This window comes from Camelus ferus, chromosome 29 (assembly GCF_009834535.1).
Source record: "Camelus ferus isolate YT-003-E chromosome 29, BCGSAC_Cfer_1.0, whole genome shotgun sequence".
In the NCBI taxonomy this organism is placed as follows: Eukaryota; Metazoa; Chordata; class Mammalia; order Artiodactyla; family Camelidae; genus Camelus; species Camelus ferus.
In genome coordinates this window covers 9,443,187-9,461,283 of record NC_045724.1, presented here as the reverse complement: position 1 = coordinate 9,461,283, position 18,097 = coordinate 9,443,187, and the positions used below count along the sequence as shown (strand labels likewise).

The window sequence follows — 18,097 nt, the reverse complement described above, 5'->3', positions numbered from 1 at the left end:
GCGAGGCGAAGCTCCGAGGCAGCACTTGGATGGTCTCGGTGGTCCTGATCCACTGATTAGCAGCTGACCACCACCTGTCTAGGGTGTGATCTCTGCCAAGGATCCTCACAAGCAGGAAAAACAGAAACAGGAAACTCTAAGGAAAAAGCATGGAGGGACGGTAGCAGGTGTGGGCCATGCTGGGGTAGCCACCTGGCCCCTCCTCCAAGGATGGCCTCACTGCCCGGCTGCGGGGAGTCAGGTCAGCAGGCAGCCTCTAGCCCTTTGGTGTCTCTCGGGTGCAGAGCTTCCAGGCCTGAGGTGGTGTCCTTCCCGGAGCAGCCACATCCAGCGTCTGAGAGGTGGAGGTGGAAAGGCCTGATGACTCTGGCCCAACCCCGGGGGTCCTGACAGACCGCACAAGCTCCCCCACTCTCCGTGCGGTGGCTGAGGCTGGCGGGCCTGTGTTGTGATTCTGTCTCGTCTGCTTCTTTGCCATTTCCTCTCACAGGTGTGGATCCCTAAGGGGCATCCTGCACTTCAAACCCCTTTCAAGATCTGCTTCTGCAGAACCCAACCTGTGAAGCTGGGTTTAGTCATTAGCTGACAGAATGTCTCCATTGGTTCACTGGGACTGAGACAGAGGCTCTGGTTTCCAGGGATGAGCAGAACAGCCACGGTCTCCAATCTCATGGCAGGTGGTGGTGGTGGTGGGGTCATTACTAGTCGGGGTAGCAGACGTTAAGTAAAAATAAAAAATTTAAAAAGAGACATTGTACCAAGAGCCATTAGGTCCGTGGGGGAAGAAAAAAACAACTCCCATAACATTGACAACTCTATTAGCATGCACGTAAAGCACTGTGTGTTCATGGTAAAATCATGACAGTGTGGGTACCTACTCGGAATTTGCTATCAAAATAACAGTTAACAAAATTGTTGGTATAACAAATCTTGCTGACTTTAATTCTTTCAGATCTTCAATCTAAGGCAATCATTCAATTACTTATTAATGTCCTTATCAAACTAGGTCACTGGTAAAATTAAAGGCTGCCCGTAGACCACTGGGGTAAGGAAGGTGAACATCGACACTAGTTGGGTTTTACTGTTTCCACCTGCCAGGCAGCCACCACTCTCACGACAGCATCCTGGTTTCCTGGGGGGCACTGCCTCCTCTCCCACTGTGGGTTCACAGGTGCTCCAGAGGGGGCACCATCCACCCTGGAGTCACTGGGGGCGTGACTTCTCCCTCTTGGTTGGGGAATGTGTACACAATCCCAGGCTGACCAGTGACTGTGAGCTCCTGGACTTTGCCAGGACTATCAGGCAAGAAGCTCCAGGCCAGTGAGATCAGAGTGCTGGCAGAAGGTAGGTCCTGAGCTTCTGGTGGCCACCGTTTTGCCCAAGAAAGAGGCTGACTGAATCCCTTAGAAACCGACTTTAGAGAGAAGCTTAAAATGACAATTGGGACATCAGATCTTCAGGTTTAAAGCAACAGGTCTTACTATTTGTCATTTTATGATGTTATGACATCATTTCTGAAAAGAAATGCACTCATCCCAGAACCTTCACAGTCTTTTATTTTTAGACTCTAACCTCTTTCCAGGAAGTGGCAAAATGAGCATTCTTAGGAGTCACTGGATAAAAATGATCCATTATTCCTGACATTAAAAATGAAATTTAATGATTAAAAAAATACATTAACACTCGCATAATCTATTTAGAATCGTGTGGTTTCTAGTGTGAGTAGAACATAGTCATGCCTGGAAAGGAACAGAAGGCAGTGGCTGAGAAGCATGTGTCCTCGTAAAACAGGCCTATATTGTGTGCTCAGGATGACTAACACCAGGGACTTTAACATGACACAGTTTTTCCCAGAGGAAACAGTTTTAATTTCTAAATGGCATTCACTTCAGACATCTCGATCCCTGATTTCAGGGGCTGCAGGCTGTGCACCTCTGTGCCACACTTGGGACAGGCAAAGGACACGTCAAATAAGCAGCTACTCTTGATGCAGTAGTAACAGAAGATGTGCTCGCAGCCTATGGTGTGGGGCATGGTGGGCCACTCCCCACACAGGGAACACTGCTTGCCGCTGGTGGCCAACGTGCTGTCACCGTTAGGAGCACCGGTCAGGGGGACACACCATGAAGAGAGCTTGGCTTTCAACTTCTGGACGTTGATAAGTGGCAAGAGAAAAATCAGAAACTCAGCGAAACCATGCCAGAGGAGCTCCCGGTTCATATACTCGAAGCCCACTTCCCGGACGTTTTGGGGCTTGCAGAATACGGAACGAATGCCGAGCAGACGTTCGGTCAAGGTCGCGAACTTGCCTTTATGGAGGAAGAGCAAGAAGTTAATCAGCCCACCGAGCTTCAAAAGTCCCACCACAAAATTCACGCACTGCTTGGCCTTCCTGAATGATGCGAGGTGACGGTTTTGAAACAGATCGTAGCATCGCTCTTCCAACCACTTTCCCCCAATGGTGCAGACGGCGTACCAGAGCTTTTGGTTCTTACTCGGCGGCTGGTATCTCAGGCTGGGGGAGAAATCATTCTTGTACTCAATATTCAAAACCGACTGTCCCACTGTGGCATTTTTAGAGTAGATGGTGAATCTCCACAAGAAAAGCCACAAGAATGCCTTCACCTCTGGCTCAAAGCGGGCTAATAGCCCCGGCTTAAATCCATGAAAGCACTGAGTAAACTGGGACCAGACGAGCTGCTCCAGGGCCTTGTTTAGTTCAAGTGCATCCAACTGACTTATTCTCAGCACTCTGTCTGCCCCCTTCGTCTCCTTGTCTCTGGAAGCCATGCCTTCTCTGAAGGTCTCTAGGAAAAAGGACAATTAGAAACTATCATCAAACAGTCACAATCTTGTCCTGTCTTCTCACCTTACACTTGGAAAACGGTGGCGCAGACGACCCAGGGCAAGAGATGCGCTTCAAAGCAGCACAGTGAACAGTCACTGCTTACATGAACCTCTTTCTCTTTCTTCTCTCCCTCTCCCCCTTCCTCTTTTCCTTTCTTTTCTTTCTATTCTTTGTCATCCCCCTCCCCTCACCAAAGGAATAACAAGTTTTTGCAAGTTGCATCCAATTTCCACAAATGTTCCTCTAGGTCAACCTCCTGGAGTGGATATTTCAACGGGAGATGATAAAATCCTGACGCTGACAGCGACGAGGCTGAATAATAACATGACTAATGGAGAGATACACGAACTTAATAAATACAATGAAACATGGGGAACGTCACGATGGATGGTAAGTCAAGACCTCTGTTTAATTTCCAGCACTTTTACTGACTCCAAAGGAATATTTTCAATAAGTCGTTTAATCTTTCTCAAGCACATTTTATGTTTGTAAAGGAAGTTAGGAGAAAAAAATAAAGGAATAAATGTTTATTATTCTATCACACTACTGCAGAAAAGAAATATGAGCACAAAGCAACACGAATGCAAAAATGTCATTATTAAGGTACTGGAAAGGTGCGCATAGTTTTCTATGATGTAAAAACAGACACTGAGATCATTTTATAAATACATTTGGTGCTACAGAGACCACAATCTTATTTAAAATGCAATAGAAAAAGCTAATTAATGGTTAGCTGGGTATGACTGACTCACCTGAAACGCGTTTATTAAATGCCTGTTACGTGTAAGTCAACGCATCAAAACCACCCAGTTGCTGTTGTCAAAAGTTGAGAGACCAGTTTAGATATTTTACATTTTATGAATGATCTGGCCAATCCAAACCATGACAAGAGATCTGTTTAAATTTAGTTTTTAAAATAGGCTCAGGACACACAGAGCTTGGTCATGATCTCCGTCCCTTCGAGAAGCCTGACCTGCTCAGCAAACACCGACTTAACAGATGGAGATGCGGGTCCCGCGGGGGTTCAGTGACACCAACCATGTGGCTGTCGTGATCTTGGCCAAGTCATTTCACTTCATCTCTGCCTTGGTTTCTTCCCTTACAAAACTAAGGGCTGGAGACAAAATGACCTCTAAAGTTCTTTCAAATTCTATTTTATATATATATATATATATAAATATATATATAAAATTTTTTTTTACAAAATTATACAAAAATAGGAATCAAAAATGACTGTGAAATCATAGGTTATTTAGAGCTGTTTTCTTCTTAAACCAGGTATGTGACAGGAATGCTTCTCACCGACAAATGCCAACTGTCTTCTGGGGTGATCTCACCTTTGTCCCCATCCTGCAGCTCCCTCAAGACTTGCCAGCCTGTGGCTACAACAGTGCAGATTTTCACTGTAAGTTCTGTGAAATCCTGGCCTCATATGAACCAGGAACCACAGGAAAGAAAGGGGGTTCAGACAGAATTCCCTTTCCTCTGTTTTTCTAATCCATTCACGACTCTATCCGCCCAAACCTTTTCCGAATGCTGACAGCTCTCAGCTCTCTCTTGGACGACGTCTACTTGGCCTGTCCCACCTCCTGACTCCGTCAATGCACCTCACGCACCACGATCCTTTGACAACACAAGCCTCCTCCCATTCACCCCATTTGCTCTGCTTCCTAACATTTCAATCTCTGGTCATAAAGTGCCCAATTCTCCTGGTCACAGTGGACATCTGCTCTCTGTTCCCTTCACCTTGAAAGGGCTGTTCTTCTCATTCTCTCAGTGAAAGACTCACCTGGTCCTAAGTTTTTAAGTCCGAGCTTAGGGGACACTTCCTTCTGGCTCCCAACTTGAGCCAGCTGCCTCTGCTAACTGTTCCTTTCATGCTCTGTTCTTCCTCTTTCTTGGCCTTCCTGTACTGCAGAAAAACTATTTTGATATTTCACATAATGCACTGCCTTTTAATTATCAATTTCCTCCACTAGAAGATAAGCCTCTAAGACTGAGTCTTCTCATGGCTGAATGTTAGCAACCAGCCCCGCGCCTGGCACACGGGCCGCGTCCTACCAGCCAGCCCCGTGCCTGGCACACGGGCCACGTCCTACCAGCACGAGATGAGCAGATTAATGACCAGGATGAAAAGTCCCAGGTGGGTGAAGAGTAGAAAATACAAACTCCCATCCAGTAAAACCCTGTCAAGTCCCCACAGCCAGATTGTTGATGGCTACTTCTCTCAGCGTGTTTGCTGTGCATCTGCTACTCCCCAGAGCACGGGTCAGAGCTGGTGATGAAGTGGTAGACCAGACAGTCTCAACGATCATCTGACCAGACTATCATCTAGTGAGTGGGAGGAGGGGGAAAGGAAGATGTCCTGCAGATCATCCCCAGGCAATGACAATAAGGTGTGGTACATGATGAGCGTTGTGCTCACAGCTGGACCTCAGAAGGTCCAAGAAGGCTTCGTGGAAGAGGCAAGATCTTTGCAGCCACCTGAAGGATTAGCAGTGTCAGGCGGATAAAGGCCAGTGAGAACATGACTCCAACAGAGGGAACAGTGGGGGCCAAGGCTGGGAGGCGCAAGGACAATAGAGAAGGCTGGAAAGGAAAGCAGGAGGCTCAGGCTCCAGGCCCTAGAAGCCAAGCTGAGGACGTTATATTTGAGCAAGAAGGTAACGGAAAACAAATACAAATGAACTTATTTACCAAACAGAAGCAGACTCACAGACATAGAAAACAAACTTACAGTTACCAAGGGGGGAGGGTGGGGAAGCATAAATTGGAAGTTTGAGATTTGCAGATACTAATATATATAAAATAGATAAACAAGTTTATACTGTAGAGCAGAGGGAACTATATTCAATATCCTGTAGTAGCTCATGGTGAAAAAGAATATGAAACGAATCTATGTATGTTCATGTATGACTGAAGCATTATGCTGTAACAAGAAGTTGACACACACTGTAAAGTGACTATACTTCAATAAAAAAATATACATATAAGGAAAAAAGCCTACATTCTAAGTGAAGTAAGCCAGAAAGAGAAAGAAAAATACCATAAGAGATCGCTCATATGTGGAATCTAAAAACAAACAAACAAAGCATAAATACAAAACAGAAATAGGCTCATAGACACAGAACACAAATTTGTGGCTGCCAAGGGGGCGGAGGGTGGGAAGGGATAGATGGGATTTCAAAATTGTAGAATAGATAAACAAGATCATACTGTAGAGCACAGGGAAATATACACAAGGTCTTATGGTAGCTCACAGAGAAAAAAATGTGACAATGAATATATATATGTTCATGTATAACTGAAAAATTGTGCTCTACACTGGAATTTGAGACAACATTGTAAAATGATTATAAATCAATAAAAAATGTTAAAAAAATTTACTATTATAAAGTCAAATTGATGATTATAAGTGTCTATATTCTGGAAAAAAAAAAACAAGGAAAAAAAGTCTATAACCAAAAAAATAAATAAATAAAGGTAACAAGGAGCCACTGAATAGCTGTAAGCAAAGAACAATCCAACCTGCATTTCAGAGAGCTTGTTCTGGACACATGGAGAACGCATTAGAGGCTGAAAGACTGGAGGCACAGAGACTGATTAAGATGATCGTTCAGATGATTTAGTGAGAAACTAACGATGTCTGAATTAGGAAGGCATCAGTGGGGATGGAAAAAAATAGGTACCTTTCAGAGCTACGAGGTGGAAGAACTGACAGGACTTAGTGAGAAGGAAGCCAAGGAGGACTGAGCTGAGTCACGGAGGGGATGGTAGCGCAATTCTCTGGAACAGAAAACACATGCAGAGGTACAGGTCTGAAGGTTCCCCTTATATATATTATATATATGTATAATAAATAAATCTGTGTAGTTTTCGAGATCTGAGGCTCCTATGAGACAGCTTAGTGGAGAAGTCCAGGAGGCAGTTATGGGATGTGGGAGAGAAAATCTGAGTGGAGATTTTGAGTGTGAGCTCCCTCTCCTGGGACTCATCTATTATAAATCTACTTGATCTACTTAAAAGCTAAGATGAGGAAGGCAGAGGAGATGGTATTGCACGGTTCTCAGAGGCAATGGATACAATTTCAAAACTATCTCAATAGAAAAAGGATTTCAAAATTTATGCAAAAAATCATCAATGAATAAGATTATATTTCTCACCTTTCTTGGCAGTTTACAAATTTTCCCTAATCAGCATATCCTTTATGTAATTAATTAAAAGACCTAAAACATTATTTTAAGAAACCTCATAATCTAACCAAAATCTATACAATTACTTGCTCATACTTACCAGATCATCCTTCTTACCTCTTCACTGTCCCTGGGATAAAGTGCACACTTCTCAGACCTAACTTAGCCCAGTTCTGCCTCCATCTCCATAACCACGTAACCATATAAAACACCATCCCCCAGCCGAGCCTTAAATTCCCGACCACCGTTCAGTCCCACCTCAGGCCCTTTCCCCCTGCACCTCGAACACTTACCTTCTTGACCTCCCACTGCCCTCAATATCTGCCCTAACGTTCCAACCCTGGTCCAACATTCTCCATGAAACCTTCTTCATTATCTCCAACTCCCTTCCATGACCGCCATTTTGAACTCTTGACAGCCCTCAACTATCTGTCCTGTGATTTCAGCTGCGTGAATACATCTCTCCCTAACTTGACCGTAAATTAATTTGGGGAAAAAGCACCTTATCTTATACCTCTTCCTCAAAGTGCCTGCCACCTCTAAAGTGACTCTGATACCTAACTCAGTCTTCCTCACGCAAAGTCCTGTCATCACTCAGGAGATGCAGGAATATGGTCTCTGTAACTCTTCTACTGTAACCGTGTCTGCAACTTGGCATCTTCCCCAGATTTCATCTTCTGGGGTCAGCGAGATAAGGGAAGCTCTCCTATTTGTCAGCGTACCCTGGAGAGGCTCGGACCGTAATGGACTTCAGTACCAAGTTCAACATGACCAGTTCCCTCCCTTCGCCCCCTCCCTGCCCCCGGGTTTCAGATGAGGATCAGGTGAAACAGTGCGTGTTATAGGTACCAGTTTATTTATCTTTAAATATTAGAATCACAACTAGTTCTTATTAATCTCACAGAACTTATCACAAATGCAGGCTGAGAGGGGCTGCTCAGTCGCTGTCTGTCCACGCCATCTGCAGTGGGAGGAGCGGCTGGCCGCTCGCCGACGTCCTGACCGGACACCGCTGAGAGCAGCGAGTCGGGCTGGGTGGTGGGGGAGGCACCCTCTTCCTCAGGTTCCTCACTTATGTTTGGGGAGAAACTGCTCAGAGAGAGTGGCTGCTCGAAGGAATCATCTATTTCAAATCCCTCATTTCTGGAGGAATCATACTTAAGAGCATTTTGTAAAGACAGGAGATTTTAATGGCTGCCAGAAAAGGGATTTCACACACTCTCTAACCCATCCCATATTTAACAGTCCTTATTATAAAAAAATTCTTTCTTATCCCTTCTGTTACAGTTTAACTTTTTTTTTCTTTCCTCGTTTTCACCCCAGGCCTGGCCTCGGTGCAGATTAAGAACAGCTGGGCTTGGGCTCCTCCCTGCAGAAGACTCTTTCCTAGACCAGCAGACTATTACTAAGCTGCTCTCCAGCCTCCGCTCTTCCAGATGAATAATTTGTTTCTCTACTTTTCTGTTTCAGGTTTTCGTTTCCAACATTTTAGTCATTTTTGTGACTTCTTGTAGCTGTAAACACAGAACAGACACTGTTCATTATGACCCGTAGGCCGTTAAGGCTGAAGGCCCCTCCGATGCACGGACTCCTGTGGGCAGCCGAGGCAGTGGGGAGAGCGCACTGACAATCAGACAGACTTGGGCTCAAGTTCCTGCTCTGTCATTCAGTTGCTATGCGATCTTAAAAAAGTCATTAGCGTCAGATTCTCCTAAAAGTTGGAAATAAACAGCTTCCTCACAACACTGCTGAGATTAAACCAGAGAATGTTGCGAAAGTGGTCTGGAAATGGGCAAACCGTATTACTGGTGTATTATTGCTACTTTGGCTGTGGATGAACATAAGAAGAAAAAGACTCAGCTGATTTTGCCAAATTTCATTTCCAAAGACTGAAATCTTCATTATTACTCACTGAATGCCTCAACCAGCCTGCGGTAAAAGGATTTCTCCCCCCCAGGAAATACTGAAGACACCGATAAAATAGAATTGTGGCAGTTGAACAATGAACATGATGTCACCATGACGTGGTCAAGTCTGGGGGTCAGGGAAGGGGCAGAGACACAGTTCAGTGGAACTCCTTGTACCCTTAACTGGCACCTTATCTGAAAGGTGATGCTGGGGTGGGTATTTGGAGACAACAGGGGTGGGTCCCAGCATGACCTGCTCTCTGGTTGCTTAACCCCCATCCACATGATTGTGCCTGTCATCTGGAAGCAAAGAAACCTCAGGAATGCCCGCTGATAACTTCTGACTCAAGAGTGCTTTGCTGAACAGGGCCTGGTACAGAGCATCCAACCTTGGTTCATCACCAACACGCTACGCGCAATTCCTCTTCCTTCCCCTCTTCCCTTTCTGGCAGGTACAGTTATTCTAGAATACTGGCTTTAGAGCAGGGCAGTGCTCAGGACTAGAAGAAACTGATAAAAATCAAAATAACCAGAAGTTCAATTAACCTGATTACGGAACTTCTTCCTTCCACGATATAACAGTATTTGCCCATAACAGGTGTAGAGGACAGAAAAATGCCATCAATAGGTTTAAATCACATAAAGTTATTCTCCATTTAATGTGAAGTCTGTGTTTCAGTGAATTCTAATTCTCTGACAAGTGGCTACTCAATTTAACCGGTATTCACGGAGTGTCTGAAAAATGCCAGGCATTCGCCTAGGTACCTGGGATTCAATCCAAAAATATTTTAACTTCCAGTTAACTTCCATTTACTCAAGCATTTTTAAAAAAATGGGATGCTACTGTAATCAAGACTAGCCATTGATCTCTGAAGCAAAGAATGGATCTAAAACGTGAAAACACTATAAAGGATCACAAAACTCCCTGGGGCAGAGAAGGGACAAATGGCATTTAATGTTGTGAAGCACTGACCCTGGCGATAATCTATCTGGGGGACGTGCGGATGGGTTCCAGTAGGAGCTGCGTCCTGCACTGCGTCATCCCTGTCAATGGGGTTGCCCTTGTTAGGAGTCAAGAAACAAGTCATCTGCTTGACCAGGGATGGGCTAAAGATCAAGCCCCAGTAGAAAGACCTCATTTGAAGGAAGCTGCATTGATTCTGGAGGCAGGAGTAATCATTGAAGGGAAGCGACGTACCAGGGTATACATGTCACAGGATGACTCCAATGGCAGAGTTCAGTAAGACTGAAAAGGAAACTGCAAACTGGAAGACCAGTGACTGGACTCCTGTAGTGTTTCAAGGCCTTAACTCAGGTGCCGACTAGTAACTTCCTGAACGAGTTAAAGTAATTTAACTTGCTTCACTGAGAACTCTGAAAATAAAAATGATGATGGTGTCCACACATTTTTGAATCAAAAGTCCCCAATTCTTCTGGGCGAAGCCCAGCCCTTTGCTTTCCCGAGCCCTTTGCACTAATGGCCACCCACACCTGCCTACTGGCCGCCCATTGGCCAGGCTCCTAGTTCACTTTCAAGAATTTGAGTGTTAAAAATTCCACATTATTGGTTCTTGGGGGTTCCGTATGTAGTTTCACCAAAGTTAAACTTGAATAGTTAAAAAAAAAAACAACTAATCTTTTTTAAAAAAAAAGTTGGGATTGTTTTGAATTGAAACAAATACCATCAGATTTAATTCAAATTGTTCTCCCAGAATGCCAAAAACAGGGGATGCTTTTTCCTATTCTGCCATGAAATCTCATTGTTTTAATACACAGTCCTATCACCGTCTCCCTCCCTACTCCCCATTTTCCAAACTATACTAAGTTAAGATTCTAAAAGGCTGACCCAGGAGGAAACATTTATGGCCATGCAAAGAGACTTATAAAAATAATTAATTAGTAAAGTACAATCGGCACTGAATAATATCAGTGTTTCATGAAGGATACTGCTACGTTAAGGGTATGTGAAAAAGATGCTCAAGGCAAAATCAAGACCAGATAGATACAAAGTACAGCATCCACGAGGGTTAGTGTGATTAACTTGTCACATAAATATGTTTAAGATGAAATGATCTAGCACTAAAAACTATTAAAAAGGTCTCCTGCTGACACTTTATCACGAGACATGTCACAGTGCTTTTCTTTCACAGGAAAAAAAACAACTGAAAATTCGTTTACTAAGAGTGGCAATATATAACCTTATCCCTTAAATAACTCACACTTTCCTTTTAAGCTTTTCATTCCCCAAATAAAACTTTATCATCTATGCTGCATTCCAAAACCAAAACAAATGACTGCATCTCACTAAAGAGGGAAGAATTTTTCAGGACGTATTCTCGAGCTTTTATTGAGTATAGTACAAATTATGACTGAATATATTTTATTTAAAAACACGTTATTGACAGAAATCTATCAATAATAATGTGGGTATTGTCAAGGGCCTGTCAATATTAATGTAATTATGATTAAGGGGATAACATGGATTTTTAGCTATAACACCAAGTAACATCTCGTACATTGCTGCTATCAATATATACACGATTATTGACCTGTTCCAAGGCGCTCAGTACTAGATGTATTACCATTAGGCATATCTGTCAATGTGTACTGCCCACAAAAATTCTACATTTAAATTTACAGTCCTATAAACTTTGTCAGCAGAAACATGTGATTCCCAAGTAATCTCTAAGGTTTCACATCCATCCATGCACCATCCCCTCCCCACCAGGCTGTCCTTTTCCAGATCCACAATAACCAACTAATTTTAACTATGACAATATGGCTACCACACTATTCTAAGCCTTCTAGGAATTGAATTGGATGAGAACATATGTTCATTTATTTTTCCTTTTAGGTTTTAAAAAAATTTTAAGCAACATTTCCTATTTGGAGGTTGCATGAATCAAGTTCTCTAACTGGAGTTTTTAAGCTTTGAGCCTATCCCCTCCTATTTTATTTCCTTTGTGTAGTCAGATAGATTTACTGTCCATTGTATTGAAATCAATACTAATAAATGGGACATGCATCAGAGAGATTTAACAGGACACTGATTCCCAGAACACATTTCAAACATGAGCAAAAGAGAAAAAGCTATGCCCGGGACCCTTTAGAACACTGACCTCTGGCACTGTCAGCAGGCCCAGAAATTGACACCTGTAAGTTCAAATCCCACTTCTGCCACAGGCTTGTTAAGTGCGTGTCTCTGTGCTTTTCTTCCTCTCTTTCATCAAATAGTAAACTAAGTTTCAACAGATTATAGATATCTGTTGTTATAAATCCAAATTATGCTCATCTGGATACAGACAAGAGGTGCAGAATTTTAAAATTCCCTTATGGACACTAGACCTCTATTAACTTACATGCAGTCCTCATCAAAATCCAAATAGAATTTCTGTTTTTCAAAGTGGTGGTGGGTACACAACAAGGTACTTCTAAAATATATCTGAAGGATAAACTTCAAAATAGCGTATGTTTTTCAAAAAGATGAACAAGGATAAGTAACTTGCCCTAGCAGAGGGGAAATATTCTTTTTATTTGGAGAGAAGAGGGAATTCAACTCAAATACTCCAATCTTTAAGACTCCAATTAGTCTTACACAATTGAGCACCTTACCTATTTCATGGCTGGTAATATTTACTCAAGTATCTAAAAGTAACAGAAAATGCTTTTTTTAAACCCGAAGACAGAATTGCTCATACCTCAGCCTAGCTTCACAAATCCATTTCTAGGAGAACAGCATGGCACTCGTAATCTTTCCTTTCACAAAGCTGTGCTCCTGAGTCTTTCAGAGAGAAAGCACACTGTGGAAAGAAAGAGCAGATGTTTGCATGAACATGGGAAGTAGCGGTAAACTGGTTCTGCTTCTGGCCCCGCTTCACCACCAGGCTGTGTGACTCTGGACCAGTCATTTTTTTGCCCCCCTATAATCTGCAGCAGTTAAAAAAAAACATTCTTTTAAAGAGCACTGCAAAAAGTCTACATCTCTAGAATCCTTATAGGAATTGTTTTAGGAAACCTTGGAAGAGGAAGAAAATAAATAAAAGATAAAGGAACAGCCATTCCCAACTGCAGAAATGGTAATGTCAAACATGAGTTTGGAAAAGGCTAGAGAAAGTGGAGAAATCAGAATGGTACCCATGAGACACAGGTTCAGTCCTCATGGAATAAACAGCAAAGCCTGATGGGAGACAATCCCAACCAATCTGTGACTTTACAACCACAGTAAACCTCTACCACTTACTTCCCGGTTATGGAGCGCTAACAAGGGACTACCGCAGCTAAGTGCCCTTTGCAAAATGAAATAGTAAATCATTTAATCCTCGCAATATTAGGAAAGAGATTCTTGTATTATTTTTGTTTTAAAACAAGGAAACTGAAGCACAAAGCGATGAGCTGAGTTGTGGGAAACCACACAGCTAGAAGTGGTGGGGCCGTGCTCTGTACCAGCATCCTCTGCTGACACAGTGATGATGGGCCTACAAGCTGAACATAATAAACACTTTAGGACAGCACCGCAGGACATGCAGATGGGGCTATTTTCAGAGGCTAAGTCCTAAGAGATTGAGAGCACAAGCATGAACTACAGCAAAAACTGCGATCCGAGGATGAGCAAAGAGCCACATGAAACTTAACGGAACAACTAAGTCTTTAAGTCCTCTATAAATCTGGAAAAGGACTTTAGGATCTGATGCCTACGAAGAGAATTCTAAATGACTTGAAGATGACTGGAACACACGCTTAACTGCACATTTTATGGCACTCTAGAGAATGTGAAAATAGCCCTAAAGGAACAGAGGTATTAGCGAGGGACAAGCAGGAAGTAGCATGTGATACCTCCTATATATGAGGCACTGGTTTCCCTATGGTTCTTTCTCTCATTTAATCCTCATAACACAGTCAGTATCACATCCATTTTAAGAAGTCAAAAATTAAGAGATTGACAACCTGTTTAGCACGCTGATCACCCACTGTGGATTGGGTGCCCCTGAGGAAACACAACTGTCACGCAGATTTGGGTGACGTGGCGATCAACGTGTCAAGGTCAAGCTGGCAATTAGTAAATTTCTGGTGAATGCTAGGGAAATGGTGGAACACACAAAAGCAAGTCAGCAGTAGGGATATTTGGTAAGCCTGGATCAAATGCAATCCCACAGAGCTCAAAGCTAAATTTTTTCCCTCAAGATCATTCTCAAAACCAGACTGCCAGTCAAGCTCTCAGGACTGCAGATGCAGAAAGAAATTAAAGGAATGTGGTCAGGTTGCCCCTGATGCCTGGGATGTACCTCATCAACATTCCCACGTGGTCAGAGAACCATTTAAAGAGACTGAATGTCAAATCTGAACAAACGGAATACGTCAGTGAAAAAAGGAGACTTGAACCCCCATCTATTATGAACACATATGACACGCTTAGTAGAGGCCACGCCAACTCACCTACCTAACACTGGAAAGGAATGGTATACGTAATCAAAACAGGATTACTTCAGAGCTCTTGGTTTTTATCTTTTAATAGTAAGAAGAAAAGACAACTGGGATGAAATTTTATCTCACCGTATTGATAGGCAGGTAAGAAGGAAGAGCTCTGAAAAAAAAAATCAAATAAAACAAAAAGCAATCTAGAGAAAGGCATTTTGATCCATAGATGGGAGAAGGCTGGGAAGCTGACTGACCGACCACAGAGGGAAGGGCAGAGGCTGCTAGACGTCCTCTTGCCAGCCTCCATGTCCATGTCTAGAAATTTGCAGGGCCGGGATTACAGATGTGGGGCAGACGGAGCAGTTCAGGGCTTTTCTCCTGAGGTTTTTTCCACATTCCAAAGGAACTGAAGGGGAACACGGGAGGTTTAGAAACTGCCGTCATTTCACAGTGAAGACAAAAAGGGAGCATCCAATTTGCTTCTAGGTTGTCCAACCCAGATAATCAAGGGAGGAAAAATAGAAGCCAGGGATTCAGAGCAGAACTTTGGTCCAGAAAGAAAGAAACTGCAACTTGCATCCCTTTTCCCTGTGCTATAAGAACTGGTAGAACATAAGAGGGAAAGAAACTTAAAATTTGATGCTGTGAGGAAAATGTGGGGCCGGGACTCAGAATTATACTAGCAACGTGATGTTGGGCAAGGCTGCTAACATCTTTAAGGTTCAGCTACCAAATGTGTAAAATGGAAAATATCTGCCCTTCCTATTGCAAAGACTATATTACAAGCTTCAAATATAAGCAAAAATTTTATGGCTAATATAAAATAGGGGGAAAGGAGAAAAGGAAAGAATTATGATTCTGATCATAAAGAAAGAATTAAATTTAAAATTTGTAGCTATTAAATAAGGTGGAATATAGAGAAGTTTATGGCTTTTGGTAATGAATTAACTGTGAACAGATATATTTTATTATTTAAAAAAACTAATAATCAAATGAATGCATGCTGACTACAAATGAATAATTATCCTAAGAAATAAAATTTTAATGCTAGAAGGAAACAGATCATCTAGTCTAAGATATGAATTTAATTTCCCTAACAGGACCCCTGTTTTTCAAGCAGAACACAAGCTGTTCTTGTAAAATACTGCTGAGGGTCGGCTTGCTTTGTCTCTCCTCTGCATAGCTCCAGGCCATTTCTACAGCAGCTCTTCTATGGAACAGTTTTAAAGCCACAGATTTTGACTGCTACTCCTAATTTTTAAAAATAAGGAGAATAAAGCCAAGAGGTAGAGCTGGTCAAATGAAAACCACAGTCAAGAGTACAACTCAATTCTCTGGACTTACTCCAGCATTCTATGTCCTTTCTATTTTCTTTCCTTTCCTTTTTTTTTTTAAAAGAAAAAGGGGGGGGGGCAGATTTCTCTTTTTGGCTTTTAAATAATTCCACTCTCCCTTCTTTTTCCAAATCTCCTTCTGGCTCAAGATAATCCAACTCTTGATTTCTCTGGATACAAGTAATGGATAATATGGGCAAGATAAGGAAGTAGATAAAGCGAAAAAAAAAAAAAAAAAAAAGACAGAGCAAGTCTGCCCCTAGTTTATTCTGTTCAGGCTTAAGTAAAGGTGACTCATAGGGGAAGGTGTGTAGACGACAAACTGGTGTGGATGGAGCCTCAGCCTCCCTGTAATTGCTTGAAACTGTCCAGGTATAAAGTGTTCCAGGGGCAACGCAGAACACCAGGCATGTTAGACGTGAACATTCAACAACGCGGTCTCATTCTGTGACCAGCTTTTTCACTAAATGTAGTACTTCTGGAAAATGGGACCTAAAGAAATAGGTAAACAAACAATTAACTTTTAATTTAAGGCCTCAAAAGAGAAATGATTTTCACTTTCTATTTTCTTATCAGAAACCAATGTTAAACGTAACAAAGCCCTCGCAAGCAATTTTCCAAGAAAATTCTTAGTAGTTCTCACCAAGAAAATTAAAACTGCTTTTGAGATCATAGGCTTTCAAAAATGTTGGAAACTTTACTTTTGGTACCAAACACAAAGTTTTACATGAACTATCAAACATTAAGTAAAGTTTGGACCCTGCAATAATTCCTAAGCGGTTCTTAGGAGTTAAATCTCACCACCGCCAAGTGCGAGGAAAAGACTTCCAAGTGTGTGTCTAGAAAGTCGCTTCGTGGAATGCAAAGGAGCTCAAGTCTAGCTGCGTCTTTTTCTTTTAACGGTGCGATCCTAAGACTATTTTTAGGGGTTGAGGTTCGTTCCACTGCCTTTCCCCAAATCAGACTTTGATTTGCCTCCTCCAGGAAGACAGAAAGCCCATGAAACGGGGAAACAAGCAAAGGGCGACAATTACAAGGTCGTGAAACTCCGCGCCCTCCCAGCTGTGAGCAAGAGCCCGGGTTTGCGCTCCTGATCTCTCGGGCGTCACTGACCTTAGGCGTCTGCGAAACGCCCGGCTCCGCGTAACTGTTTCTCAAACATTCTCTGGGAAGCGCGGCTTTTCCTAGCAGAACCTGGGCTCCCCGGGCTTCCGGAACTCGCGGGTTCACGCAGTGACGCAGGACCCGGAAGTGCCTGAAAAAAAAAGGGGGGATTAAACCACCGAGGACTACGCTTCAGCGCGCGGCGGAAGGCCCGGGAGGGCCCAGCCACAGCGAATGCTGACGAGCCGAAGGGACGAAGAGCCGACGAGCCGAAGAGCCGAAGGGCCGAAGAGCCGAAGAGGACACCCGCGCGCGGTGATTGGCCATCTGGCCGTGAGGTAAGCCGTATCTGATTGGCAGGAGAGTCGCGAACCCGTCAGCCCCGGGGTCGGGGGCCGCGCGTGGAGAGGCTTCGGTGTCAGGGGCCGCGGGGAAGCCGGGGCTTTTGAGGGCAGGGCTTTCCCGGCCCTCAGACGCCGGCGGCGGGCTGCTGGACAAGCGCCGCCGGGTGGCGACGGGGCGCCTCCGCGTCTCGGGGGCTCTCCGCTCGCCCCGGATGGAGGGCCCGCTGCGGGGCAGGGAGCCTCCGTGTGCGGCGGCGGCATCCGGGCTGGGGCCGTGGGGGCGCGGGTGGCTCGTCGACCGTTGCAGGCTCCCGGAGGCAGGTGGCCGCTCTGGTCCGCCGTCCGCCTGCGGAGCCGCGGCCCGGGAGGCCTGCCGGGCGAACTGCACACGCCCGCACCATCGGGCCGTGAGCTCGGGGCCGCAGGGTCTGTCCGGGTCACCCCGGAGCTCTCAGAAACGCGGACAGCCAGGTCGCCCCGCCCTGGGAGCCCAGGGAGGACTTCTAGGGCTGGGGTCCGAAGGAACGTATTTCTTGAGCGTTCACCAGGCAATTCTGTGCAGCCGGCTCTGAGACTCGCCACTGCCTACTCAGTCTACAGAAGGGCTGGCTGTGTCTGGCTGGCTGGTTTGCTGTAAGGTTTGAACGAAGTCTGGGTGGGTAAAGCTTCCTGCACACAGTAGGTCTTGAGAACATTTTAGCTCTTGTCTACCCCCTCCCCCGCCCAGCCTCCTCCCCAGGAGCACTCAGTCCTAAGATGGCTGTATTGTTGGACATTGGAGAGCGTGTCCTGTAGAGGCAGCGTTACAAGAAAGCCTCCCCCCGCCCCAATTATCCCTTGCAAAAGTTGTTACTCAATATAGAATATTATGGATAAGATAAAAGAACATTTATCAATGAAGTCTAATACTGGTCAAATTAGTTTCTACAGTAAAGGTATACAGTTTGACATC

General features: G+C 44.1%; 1 protein-coding gene across 3 annotated transcripts; it reads right to left on the bottom strand.

Moving 5' to 3' along the window:
* Window positions 1-1,538: 1,538 nt before the first annotated feature.
* On the bottom strand, window positions 1,539-16,985 carry PEX2 (peroxisomal biogenesis factor 2). 3 transcript variants are annotated; one of them, XM_014560245.2, is made up of 3 exons: window positions 16,811-16,949; window positions 12,647-12,748; window positions 1,539-2,807 (listed from the first exon to the last, which is right to left on the bottom strand). In XM_014560245.2, exon 3 carries the CDS (start codon window positions 2,788-2,790, stop codon window positions 1,873-1,875), a length of 918 nt encoding a protein of 305 aa, XP_014415731.1. In that variant the 5' UTR covers window positions 2,791-2,807; window positions 12,647-12,748; window positions 16,811-16,949; the 3' UTR covers window positions 1,539-1,872. The 3 variants fall into 3 exon arrangements, with proteins under 3 accessions (XP_014415731.1, XP_032325775.1, XP_032325776.1); XM_032469884.1 differs by lacking the exon at window positions 16,811-16,949 and adding an exon at window positions 14,618-15,155; XM_032469885.1 differs by lacking the exon at window positions 12,647-12,748 and having other exon boundaries at window positions 1,539-2,805; window positions 16,811-16,985.
* Window positions 16,986-18,097: the final 1,112 nt, after the last annotated feature.

Excerpts from the sequence above, each read along its gene's own strand:
- PEX2 (XM_032469885.1), bottom strand. The coding sequence starts at position 2,790 with ATGGCTTCCAGAGACAAGGAGACGAAGGGGGCAGACAGAGTGCTGAGA.